Below are 13,864 nucleotides of genomic sequence, written 5' to 3' on the forward strand. Positions count from 1 at the left end.
GATTTCAAAAATCAGAAGGGGTAAATATTTATTGTCTATATTATACTTTTGAAACATTGATACTTATTTACAATATTAATTTTCTTTAATATAGCTTCATTTACAGTATTACAGCATTTATTGTATAGTTGTGATGTCACAACAGTTTTTATGCTATTTTCCAAATGCAAATGAAAGATGTAGTTTAACCTTTTTGTAAAATTTAGTATATCTTTTGCATTAGTATTAGTATGTTTAAAGGGTGTCTCTTCCTTCACTTCTCTTATTACATTAGAGCAAACCAGTGTAAGAAGAACTAGGGTATATGTGTGTGTGTGTGTGTACCCTACTGCACTCAAATTCAGGCCCTATCTATCTATATATATATATATATATATATATATATATAAACACACACGAGTATATCTATGTTTATTTGCATTTGTACAAAAACTAGAACCAGTTTTACCCATCAAATATTCAAACCAAAGGCAACTGTCTATGCTTGACAGAATACATTTAACTAAACATTCATGACATGTTTAAATGTACATGTTGGTATTTCAAAATTAATCAAACTCTACATGGCACAATTACTCACTGTCACTCACTCAGCTTGCAGCAATGGTGTCTATCTCCAGCTTGGATGTAGGCGACTACACCTTCACATCAGCTCGTGTTTTGACAGTGGCTTGTGTGTTTTGATGCAGTCCCTAGTGTGATGGGAATTTGAATTTGGCGTGCACAAAGACTCGCCCGTCGGGTAGAGGAAGATGGAGACTTGCAGAGAGATGGGTTTTAGTCTTTCATTCCCTTTGAAGTTGGTTCTTGAATCACACAAAGATAGAGACGCACATTTTCACACCGCTTTACTGAGCACGTCTAAAAATGCTCATCACACTGATTTGCCATGCTTTCAAACTTAACTATGTTCTGATCTGTTGTGTGCTTTTTTTTTTTTTCTTTTTTGCAGCAGTGGTGTGCATGTTTTGTAGAATTACAACTTATGTACAAATGGAAAAAAAATTAAATCAACTTGACTTTACTGAAGCATTACAAAGGAATTATGGAATATACAACTGTAAAATTAGAAACGATGCGCTTCTAAAAATAAACACATTTGAAATGATGACGCRTGATATGATTTTAAAGTATCAAAAGATTACATTTTGAATATGAAAGAGAATAGCGATTTTAACATCTATGCCAGGGGTCTTCAACTCCAGTCTTCAAGGGTTGATTGTCTTCCAACTTTCAGATGTGCCCATCAAAARTCTGAATTACCTCCTTAGTATGCAGTCAAGTTCTCAAGGGTCCTGCTAATGAGCCTATTATTAGACTCAGATGTGTTGAAACGCATGGACGTGTCTAAAAGTTGCAGGACACCGAGCCTCAAGGACTGGATTTGCAGACTTCTGATCTAGATGTTGCTTCAGGAAAGCTCAATTTAATTTTCTATATGCTTTAATACGTTTCCCAGTAAAACATGAAACATCTTACAACTTAAACAATTTTTAGTGCGCAGCCAATAAAAGTGGCAAGTTAATGCTCTAAGCTCATTTCAAGAATTTCGCAAAATGTTTATACTCCTTGTACTTTCCCACATTTCATCACATTACAACAAAACCTTTTGCTTCAGATTTAATTTGTGAAATCAATAGAAAGTATGGCATACTTCTGGAATGGGAGTCAATACTTGTAGACAAGCATTTTGTCTTGTGGCACTCAGTAAAGGGAACTTTTTTCCCACCAGTGGCTTGATTCTTGCTGCTCTTCCACAGAGGCCAGATTTCTGTAATGTAGCTAATTGTTGTTGGGTCAACAGTTCCCCCCTCCTGAGCTCTGGGACTCCCAGTAGAGTTGCTGTGGGCCTCTTGGCTGCTACTTTGATTAGTGCTCTCCTTTCTCTGCCTGTCAGTTTAGGTAGAAGGCCATGTTGTGGTAACTTTGCAGTGGTGCAGTCAATTTTCCATTTTTGGATAATGGATTAAACRGTAACACATGGGATGATTTGGATATGGTTTTATTTCTTAACTCTAAACAGATATGAAAACTTACCAGTGACYGGCCTGGTTTGTTCTTAAGACTATTTACTAATGGGGAAACTTCTGAAGGGGGCTGAAAAATATTAAACTCTTCACATTTATTTTTTATAAAACTGTGAAAATCATGTCTTATGTTTTTTTTCTTGTCTGACTGATGGTTTACTATTTGTTGGTCCATCACACAAAATCCTCAGCACACTCAGGCCTGTACATGTGATTTAACAAATGTGAAAAAAAACAAAAAAACATTAAGAGGCATGAACAATTTCATGACATTGTAGGGCTTGTAGGTTTTTTGAAAAGAGTCTGGTGTATTTTGAAGCATTTGCAGATTTGARAACAGAGACTGTTTATCAATTAAAAGCAAAGTTATATTTTCCTCAAAGGCAGCAAGGAAGATTGAAGCTACCTTTACAATGCYTCTCATGTACAAGAAACTCACCTTAATGGCATTTATTGGTTCATAAGGTGAGAAACTAAGGAATACAAATAATTTTAAGTTTACTACTTTAAAATCAAACTAACTTTTGTGTATTTTAGAGTGTTTTTACACGTGTGTGAAAAATGTCAAGTGCARTTTTCTGGTTGTGACAGCACTCATTTCAACAAACATAACTCAGACATTTTGTCCTATTTTGTCCAATGCTCACCTCAGGGTAGTTTTCTTTTGAGCCTTTAAATGCTTGAAAGCCACCTGCAGCACTGGCTTTCAAAACTGAAACACTTATCGACTGCTTTGTGTGAACAGGCCTGTTCTTTTTACTCTGTGCGTCACCGTAGGTCGAATCGTAGATATTCCCTTACTGGTTCGGTGTCTCGATGTGGGTGCATGGCCACAAAAAGGCTTCAGTTCTCTTAGTAAGCTGGAATTGTTGGTATTTTGTTGTTTTTGTTTATTGATTTAGTAAAGTCAATTTGGATAGAATTGCATAAGAAAAAGAAAAACTGGGGAGAAGTGAAAGTAAGAAAGCTTTAAAGCCTGCCTKGTAAAACTTTTCTTTTTCTCATTTTGTGTCGTAGAACCACAGCCATCAAAGCCTCTTATTATGATTTTCGACTTTATAAGATCAACAGCAAAGTTTGGTCAGATTGTTTTCAATGCTTTTCATAATTATATATCATATGGTGCCTTTAAAATCAGAACCCCATCTGTCAATACTTTTTAGGAGTGTCTCACATTTTTTATCATTAGGTCTGTTGTCAATGTCTTAACTTGTGTTATAAATTTTGAGACTGAATTTTCAATAGCTCAGTAAGATGGGATTGCACTTTTCCAAGTTTTAAAACTGATTCTCAATTGGATTTGTACTTTGACTGGACCACTCTTTGAAACCCTTGAAAGGATTTGCTGTAAACTCTTGTGTCCCTGGTTTTATTCTTAAGGTTTCTTACGGAAAGGTGAGCCTTTGATTTGGTTGCACACTTTTTTGCAGCCTCTTATACGTTTCTTCCAGGATTGGCTCCATTCATCTTCCTGTGCAGCACACTCAGTCTATAACTTGTTCATATTTGGTGTAAGGAGAGACACACAAGTTCAAGGTTTTCAAGAGCATATCTACTGTCTGCCACAGACAAATAAATATGTACATTTGTGGCAGTGAGATATTTAACTGAATTCTAACCATTGTATAACATAAGAAGTGGCCATGAATAAATTATGGTGAAAACTAGCCATTACCTACATACTGATATGCAAAGAATCCTATAGAACCTGTTTTTAAGCAGATGCAAGCCAAMCAATAGATTATTTATTGATGTTGGGTAATAGTTATGTTAATGGGCGAAGGTAGTTATTAGATGCAGTATCACTAATTTCTTACTTTAAGACCTGTGAGTAGTCCAAGCACCTTTTTTCTGTGCTTCCTCCTTCCCCCACATTCACACACAGTCTTGCTCTCTGTCTCTCTCCCCCCCTCTCTCTGTGTTGAGCACATCAGTATCTTGCCCAAGGACACATCCTCATGCACAGCGAGAAGTCAGAGATCAAACCACTGACCTTTTAATCAGTGGATCATCGCTCCGTCTCCTGGGACACACCCACCAAAGGCATGAATCCTGACTGTAACCTGAAATTGCAGGCTGTATTCTGAACCTCGAATGGTCGGAGAACATCCTCTCCGGTGCACTTGCAATCTGTTGTCTGGTTCAGCAGTTCAGCATATCTGAGGCAATGGCTGCTGCTGGTAGAGATATGATATAGTGGAGGATTCTGGCCCGTTGACTTTAGATCACATTGTAAAAGTGTGGCAAGGTATACAATCTGCTCCATGAACCTTATTCTATGGCCGTATGCTGATAATGCGTTACACAGAAGACGTTTAGCTGGACAAAAGCACATAGTTTCATCAATTATAACTAGTAAATATTGCTGAAACAGGCACATTAGCATTAGAAAATCATTTCCAGAGCAATGCAGGGGCTACATTTCCTTCTGGTGCTGAATAAATCTGCCTTTTCCCAATATTCCTGCTTGCTTTTAGCAGAAAGCATTTTCCTAGAGTAAGTTTTTTTTTTATTTTTTTTTTTTATACATAATATATTTTTTCCCTTGTCAGTCAAGTGAGCATATATTTGATTACAGCTCAGACAATCACCTTGCCTTGAGCTGTTTGAAAGGTGCAATAGGCATCCAGTGATGTTAAACAAGGTTGACAGAAATCTCTTTGGGGAAAARGGGAGGGTGAGTCGACCAGTCACATCATTCAGCGTGTTTTGTAATACAACACTACAGTTCATACGCTCACAAAATAACAGAGCACAAACTAATATTCTGTTCTGCTCATAAAATGAGAAAAACAATTTGGGTTTCTTTATAAGTAGAAAAAGATGGATAATTGCCAACACATATTTGGGATGAAATTGAAATGCCACCACATTTCTTGTCAAAGTGAAGTCAGTCTTATGAAGTGCCACCTATACCTAAATGAACAATATTTGGTTCATTACTTGTTTGTTGCAATAATCTTGCCAACAAATCGTGTGTCTTTCAAAAGTCTGTTTATTTTTTTTATTTTGTAAGGAAAATACATTAGTAGGTTGAGCAGCACAGTTGAGCAGCACAGTTGAGTATGTGGGTTGTATTCATGAAAAAATAAAATAAATGAAGTCTAACTGCAATCAGATTAAGAAAAATAAAATTAAGCTTTCAGTCGGCAAACTACAATTTTAATCATGTATTCAAATTATGTTTTKTTCCAGAGATTGAATAAAATAAGAACCAAGTACAGTCGATTACAAGTAGTTGTTTGAAAGTGATTTGTCATTCTTACTCAAAAATAATGGATGCCTAAAAATGTTGGTTGCGAGGTGTAGTTTATGTGTCGCTGCTCTTGAGAGAGATCCAAGACAACAAGCCCAGTTTTCATATTATGTCGTTTCCTTCTGCTAATTTTCACCTGTTATGTTTGTTGAAACATTGAGAACTTCCTCTAGTCTCCGGTGGTCTATCCAGGATAAATTAAATCCAATTTTGTTTGCCCCTCAAATCTTTTTAAACACATTTAGTTAAGATAGCATTCTTCTTTCATATACGATGTCACTTCACATACCAGAAAAATAAGTCACATAATAGAAAATGTGAAAAGACCTRAAAAACGTATTGTAGTAATTGTAATGCTAAAAGTATTAATATATTGTTTTGTGTCAATGCAACAACTATACAACAAAGAAGATTTTGGATGATTACGTTTTATTTAAAAAAGTTGTGGACTGGTTTGATACAAACCTACAAAGTTGGGGTGCATTCACACCAGCCCTGATTAGTCAACTTGAATCAAACTGTGGTTCTGTTGGGGAGGTTTGAATGTATAATTGGACTCTGATGTGGACCAAAAGGTGACATCTGGTCCTACCTAAAATCCTAGGTCTCACTCTGGTGTGGTACATATGAAAGCTTGGCACATATATATGTGAATGCCAAGTATGCAAGAGACTTCTGGAAAAGCAGGAAGCAGAATATTAAAATGCCACCACAGGGGATTCTGGGTAAACAACCAAAACGAATGCAAGAGTTTAGCGCTAGCAGGACAAATGGCTCATGGTGTTTTACAAAAGAGACATTTTACAACAGCTAAAGTCTGACAACACTCCATTTTCACTTACATTTTGTGATGAAGGAAGTTGAGCTCATGTCTTCCTCTGAGTTTTTTATATTTCCTTCAGTGATTCTTGGTGCAGTGCCCCCACAGGCGTTGGGGTAAATACATTTTGCAAAGGGTTTCTTTGACAGTGTGAAAGCAAATCACACCAGCTGAAAATGTAACAAATGTGACAATTTTGGTTTCCAATAAACCAAACTGTAAAAGCACTCTGGGTTGCACTGTATTTTATTTGGGGAGGTCAGAGAAAATGGCCTGAATACATATCCAAACTTTGCCACACAGATTTTTTTCCACAATCATGTGCTACTCTGTTAGTCTCTTCAATAAAATACATTACAAGTCAAAGCTGTGAAGGTGGAATTTAAAAACAAAGTAACAAAGACATCTGCCTCAACATTAGTTCAAGTCTGTCTATTTCACTCAAAGGTTTCACAAGCAGCCTTTTGTTGATGGTCCCATTATCTGTGCAGCTGTAATGTTAAGCAGGGATGAATCACAGCTTCAAAAGCACAATGTTTAACCCTCATTTTCTTAAATTAAAGGCTTTTTCAATGCACAGCCCAGAATTGCCAGAATGACGGGAACAAAGTGTGCTTTTAATGTCCAGGGTGCAACAGAGAGGGAGGGACATGGAGTTGCTTTTTCTCTTTGCTCTTTCAACCAATTTTGCTCTTTTTACTGCACAATATCAAATCATGTTTCTTTTTTTCCCTGATCTGTGTGGTATAGAAAAACACATGGCTTCAATTTGATTTWAAAAAATATTAAGATGAATAAAAAGCTTCTCAAAATAATTTGACAGTTTAATTTGACAATTCATATGACCAGTGATACAAATTAAGAAAGACATCACATATAATTTGATATTTCTTTTCAAAACTAAGATTTAAGAATATTGCCAACATAGAAAAGGGTCATAATTCTTGTTTTAGCTTTTGTGAAAGATGTTGGAGCTGAAAAACGGAATCGGTTAATATTTTTTCTCATTACCAGAAAAGACTAGAACRCCTTTACCGACAGTAAAGCCAGAGATTACAACCACATTTTTGGTGCTGGTTCATATCAACTAATGGCACAGAAAGGCCAACAGTCCTAAGCTTCAGACCTAAAACTAAATGTGTATATACTGTCAGTGTGCAGACACAGGTACCTGTATTGGAGTGAAACTAAAAAAAGGAATCAATGTAATATTTTGTTCTCAGTGAACCAGACAGACAGCAGGAGCACACAGAGAGCAGGTGCAGGTAAAACGTTCCCATACATCATGCTATTATATTTCCCTTCCAACATGCATCACAGTTTGATGTATTTCTCCTTTCTGAATTAGGGTTTCTGAGACATCCCCAACCCCCCGAGCTAATAGATGAGGCTCAAGGTTTTATCTGGCCTAGATTATCTTCWCATGAGAAAATATGGTTGTTATCAGACTATTGTTTGCCATGGACTGTTGCAGCCTCACTGGACAATAAGGTCTAAAGAGCATCTTTTCTAGGAAATGGAGGAAGGAATATTTTTAAACTTTTAAGAAGGTTTAAAATGTGAAATACTGAAAATCAGTTGGCAAACAAATATGGATAATTTTTGCAAGGTGTTTCTTTAAAGTTAATTACCACCTAAAAAAAATTCAGTTTTCCAAACAAATGTGAGTTTACTGTGAATATAAAAATGTACAGTTTGAAAACAAAAAATTATGAAAAGTCAGAGCAACTTTCAGGAAACGGCATTCTCTCAACACAGCTCTGGTGTATCTCCATATGAAAATTTGTTACAATTTACCTGTGATGTGCTTTAATCAGTAAAGCTGATTTTGTCTTTTCTTTTTTGGAAGTGCTGAAACAGGTTCCTGTCATTTCTTAAGCTAATATTACAACATAACAGTCCTTGACTCTTTGGTGCCGTCAGACTGGGCCGACCAGGTGTGGACTGCTACTGTCAACATGAGAGCGGAGCAGCTGTTCTTCAACTTCAGTTCCTCATCAATGAGGTAAGTCTGAATCTGTGAGAATGTATTCAAAAAGTTATGATTTTTAGCCGTTTTTTCTTGCATACATATGATACAAGCCATGAGTCCTATTTGTCTTGGCCGTAAACGTGTGTGCTAAAAAGCATAATTTAGAAAAATGCTTCATTTGAAAGGAAATGTTGGTAATATTTGTTGATGAAAAATAGCAACCCCTTTCACCACTGAGTTTGTTTCTGTAGCATGAGTTTTTTTTTATTTTTWATTTTTAACCATSTTAAAAAAAACWGATTCCAAATTTTAAATGTGAYGCATCAGGTTCTTCAGTTGCCATTGAGTCTTTGGAGCCATAGTTTGACAGACGTATCTGGAATTTAAAATAAAAACGTCCTTGCTCTAAACCAAGCTTATGCATACTACATCCATCCATTTTTCCATCCATTTTCTTACACCCTTGTCCCTTAATGGGGTCGGGAGGGTTGCTGGTGCCTCTCCAGCTAACGTTCCGGGCGAGAGGCGGGGGTCACCCTGGACAGGTCGCCAGTCTGTCGCAGGGCAACACAGAGACACACAGGACACACAACCATGCACACACACACACTCACACCTAGGGGCAATTTGGAGAGGCCAGTTAACCTGACAGTCATGTTTTTGGACTGTGGGAGGAAACCGGAGTACCCGGAGAAAACCCACGCATGCACAGGGAGAACATGCAAACTCCATGCAGAAAGACCGGGGCTGGGAATCGAACCAAGAACCTTCTTGCTGCAAGGCAACAGCTCTACCAACTGCACCACTGTGCAGCCCATGCAGACTACATTTTAAGTGATAATTCATAAAACTGTTCTACAGATGAGATGGTGTGGGATGCTAAATTCTGCTGAGCTTGTTTTTGTTTTTGCAAAGAGCTGTTGCAATGTTATGAATGAATGATGGTGTGTTTTTCTTACAACTTATTTTTTTCTAGAAAAGGGCATGGTGTACTAGCAGTAGATTCTTTAAGATTGGTATTTCTTGGTTATCCAGCATTTCCCACAGAAGCTTCATTGGGTTGAAACCCTTTTTATTTTGTGGGACAGGTCAGCACCTAAAACTTGTTGTGCTYCCCAGGAAACACCTGAACCATTTTTGCTTTGTTATCCAACTGAAAGTGTTTAAACACCACATGCATCAGTAGACAATCGTCCTGCCGTCGGTTCATAACTGTTCTTCCATTTGGACCACTTTTGATAAACTTTAACCACTGCAGACTAGGAACACCACTTAAACACTGATGTTATAGAATGATTTGTTCTTTTTCCAATCACAGTTTTGTACTCAAGCATATRTCCACCCCACCAGGAGCAATAATAAAGAGATAAATAGCATCACTCACTTGCCTTGTGGGTTAGGTGATAATCTGTGTACAATGAACTAGCCTTCAAAAGAATCATATTGACAATCATTTGTTCAAAAGCAGAACAATCTGCTGTAAGCTTGTTAAAGACAATTCTTGTTCAGTAACAATCAGATTCTGGTTTGTATGTAAAATGTATCTCTATTTTTTCTACTTTTTYATTCTGCTGTAATCTTTATAGAGTGTATATTTTGCCTGCTTCTTCATCACTCACTGGCCTGCTTGTGATGCGTCTGTGGCAAATTGAGGTGGATGGTAAAAGGAGAGAGAGCAGTTTGTGTGCTCTCTGACAGGTACTGACTTTGGATGTGGGTGTAACATTGCGTGTGAAAATCTAAGGCCTCAAATGCGCACTAAGTCTGTGGAGAAGAGCAACAGAGCATGTCTTGTTGAAATAATACACATAGACCAGCATTTTGGTCTCAGGTGGATTTAAGAAATGCTACCATATACACAAACTKTCCTTACCATGCTATATTATACTGTTTCCTTCCACMCAACTTTCTATTAGGATAGAGCACACTGTGACCTTTAGTAGCTCTCTCTCAATCCATGAAGTCAGCAGTTTGACACAAGTTGGTGTAGACCATCATAAATATATATACAGTATATATGTAAGTTGTATAGTTTGCTGGTTTTGCTGCTCATTATAATATTGCTGTCAGCATACATGCACCATCCATGTATCTGCTCACCTTTCTTTTTGTTGCCATCACAATAATTACACACTGGCAGTCAGGTAGATTGTACCATGTCGGCTGCTCATGTTCTTGTTCTCCTGCCTGACATATTTTCTTTGTAAGATGGTTTTGCACCTTCTTCRAATCCATACTCCATRCACTCTTGTCTTCTTTGCATAATGTGGTTATGGCTCACAGGAACATTTCAAAGATTAATTCTGAATATACCGATTAAATGTTTTGAGACCGGGAATCACTGAGAATCAACATGTTGGCTAAACATCTAAAAAGGAGTGCATTRAAACTAGAACTCTTTTCCAAAAGTAATTTGGATCATTCCTAATGTCCAACCACATTGCAGGATGTTGATTTGGCTATATGCATTCAAAATCTTCTTAAATTTGTTCTGAAACAAGAATCATTTACAGAGCAGCTACGTGGATAATGGCCCTCGAAAGACATTTTCTCTCTGAAAGTTTGCACATCCATTTGACAAATCCGTTTTGGTAATTGGAAATGACTAATTCCTTCAATGCAGAACAGCTTTAATCCAACCCCAGGGGAGCAATTACATGAGATGCAGAAAAGAAAATGAGTCGCTTTGAATGGAAAGCTGTTGGTAAGGTAAAGTTATACAAACAAATTAATTTTCTGAACTTGCTAGCATCCAAATCATTCTGTATATAGAAAAAAGGGAAGGCTATTTTCTATAGACGTAGTTGTATTTCACAAAAATCTTTGAAAGAATTATGARCACCAGGAAAAATAAAGTAAACAATCAGGAGGGAAAGACGTTCAGTACTGTAATAGTACTTGTATTTTTGGAGGAGGTGTAAATAATCTTCTTAAAAACAATTTTAACAAGTTATTGTTAAACTTCTTTTCTGCTTCCCATAAATTAATGGATTTGGAGAATCGGTGGGATATGTCACCAATATGGAAATCAGTTGGAAGCAGTCCATGCAACATTACAGTCCTTAATCCTGTGATTAGGTTTGTAATCTAAAGCTAATTCTCCCTGGGCTCCAGTCTTTACGACGATGCTCTGCAGGCACAGCCTCAGTGGGAATTCAACTGTAATCTCAATTTTCTTCAGATGTTGGGCTGACACCAGTGTTTTCTCCAATATGATGTGTCATTTTACTCCTTTGCTTAGTGCAGATCCTGTAAATATTTGCTGGCCTAATTGCAATTTTWTTTTTACTCTTGAATGCAGTGGAGTCAAACAAATCCATGCCAGCTCCCAAAGGGACATTTTATTGTAATTGCAAATATAATATACATGATTAGAAAAAACAGGACAAGGAAACTGGATTGTGTATTTCCTCTGTAGAATTAAAAAGGAAATTAATGCAGAGTGGCATTACCTCCAACRTTCTCGTTGTAGCAGTGCTGAAGGATGTGGCAGGTAGTGCGGTCCATTATGCTGAGCAGCTTGGACACCACTCTTATTTATATAACCAGAACTACAGGTTGTGGGGGAGTACCAATGACAAAGCAAGCTGTTTTTGTCTGTTTGTTCAGTTTCTTTGAGCAACGATGCAGACCCAAAAGATTAGGGGTTAAAAAAAAATAAAAAATTCTCTCTACCGGGGACTGATAAGAGATGAGTTATGAAAAAAAAATAAAAGAAGACTCTGCTCTTTGCCTTCATGCTTCATATCTTGGTGATAACGTTTTCTTTTAAGATCAAATATGTTTTCTGATTCTTTTCATTCCCTCTAAAAAGTGACTGACTGCAAAGTCATTTGAGTATTTCTGCAGCTGAAAGAACTCAAAGTTGTGCTGGATATCTTATTTCTGCGGGCTGAGGAGAAACTGTTGCATATGTGGTGCTGCTGTTTTCTCATTTGCACAACTGTTGGACACCACAAACTGTGATCTGTCAGAAAAACAAGAATCTAGATGTTCTGGAGATGCTGGCTGTATTATTTGGATCTTTTCTCATTGCAGGTTATATTATCTTAAAAACACTAGAGTCACTGGTCTTTAAATGTGCTRCACATTTYCTTAGTGGTACTTTTAGCATCCTGTAGCAGTTTTTTTTTTTGTTGGTTTTGAAAGGTGAGTGTGAATGAATTGACTATCATATAAAGCCAAACATCAACAACCTAAACATGAGCTCTTGAAGCAGTTTCTTTGTTTCATCTGAAAAATTTCAAAAGGAAAATTCTGGGGAACGTTTTTGCAAAACAAAATTTTAAACAGAAGAGGACGACACTGAGCTAGTAACAGTTTCTGCTGGGTGTCATGCCATGCTCCATTATGGGGTTGTAGCTTGGAGCTGTGAATGGCATCCAAAGAAATTTTTAAATCTGTTCCAGTTCCAGGTTTAAAGGCTGTCAGGATTTTCTGATGATATTTACTACCTGAGAAGAGAGCACTAAGTGATGATTTACTGTGATACAAACCTTCATTAAAGGGGAATCTGCTTTTTTTTTTTTCATTGTAATCACTGAGGGCCAGCTTTCTGCAGCTTTTAGATGCGCCCCTGGTCCAGAATTCTTAAATCACATGGTTTAATTAGCTCCTAAGTCTGCAGTCAAGTTCTCCAGAATCCTGCTAATGACCTCATTATGGGACTCAGGTTTGTTGAAGCTGAGACACATCTAGAAGTTGTAAGACCCCTGGATTCTAGATTCCTGTACTTTTACAGGTTTTGGAGTTGTTTAGAAGTAACCCCAAGAGACCGACAATCAGACACCAACTCAAGGATGCGTAGATACTCAACCTGGGTTGGAGCAATCAAATGGATACATGTTTAACAATAGTGAACGCTTAGATGGCTGGTAGTTACTGACACAGCATTGCATCCCATAAATACAAACATTTCCAGTTTTCGCTTACATCTTTGAACTGGGCTAAACATCATGTCCATCTGACTTCCTTACACCTTGAGGATTTCTTCACTTTTCCACTTCTATCAAAGTAGCATTGTGTCTACTACAATTATTGGAATTATTACTCATAATGAGTAACAGAACCTCACTTCAAGCAAACCGAATTCTTTCATAAGTCAAATTTCTTTTCTGCTAAAATGTATTTTCTTTTTCTTTCAGGGGGCGCTGGTCACAGCCTGTGCAGACGACACACTCCACCTGTGGAATCTGCGCCAGAGACGACCAGCAGTCTTGCATTCACTCAAATTCAACAGAGAGAGGTACGCAAAAATTCAGCTTGATTGACAGACACCTGATCTACACACACATATATCAACGCTGAGTGAACACACACTCCACATCTTACACTTTGTGAAAAAGGAATGCACCTGTCTCTGAGTAATTCAGTCCAGTGACCAAAGACTTCTTCTGATCTGACTCCCATTACACAGCTGACCTGTCCATACCCATCATGCTGTACCAGAAGATTATTCTACCACTCTTGCTGCTGTGGCCAGATGAATGATTTTAGGTTTGATTCTATGGGAGATGTGGCCCATACAGCTACGGTAGTGACAAAATCCCAGAGTTGTTTTTGCATTTTAACCCTGGAACCACAGGAAACCATTTTTACCCGAGTGCTGTACACTGCCTCCATGTAGGAGAGCTTGTAGAGCAAAAACCAAACAAAAAAATATATATATATTGGTAATGGCAGTCTGGTCATTCTGTGCATGGTGGTGCATGACTTCAATTTGATTTGTTATTAAGGGTCAAATGTGCAGCTTTGTAAACGTGGTGGTTCCGCCACKGATTTTTTTCGTT

General features: G+C 37.5%; 1 protein-coding gene across 1 annotated transcript in view; it reads left to right on the top strand.

Annotated features, from left to right (window-relative positions):
* The window catches only part of stxbp5l (syntaxin binding protein 5L), a 134,930-nt gene that overhangs the window by 54,524 nt on the left and 66,542 nt on the right, over window positions 1-13,864 (top strand). Inside the window, exons 3-4 of the mRNA XM_017309306.1 lie at window positions 8,027-8,108; window positions 13,220-13,320. Coding sequence (XP_017164795.1) covers window positions 8,027-8,108; window positions 13,220-13,320 — 183 coding nt within the window. The remainder of the gene's footprint in view (window positions 1-8,026; window positions 8,109-13,219; window positions 13,321-13,864) is intronic.

Source organism: Poecilia reticulata, linkage group LG2, assembly GCF_000633615.1.
Source record: "Poecilia reticulata strain Guanapo linkage group LG2, Guppy_female_1.0+MT, whole genome shotgun sequence".
NCBI classification, from domain to species: domain Eukaryota; kingdom Metazoa; phylum Chordata; class Actinopteri; order Cyprinodontiformes; family Poeciliidae; genus Poecilia; species Poecilia reticulata.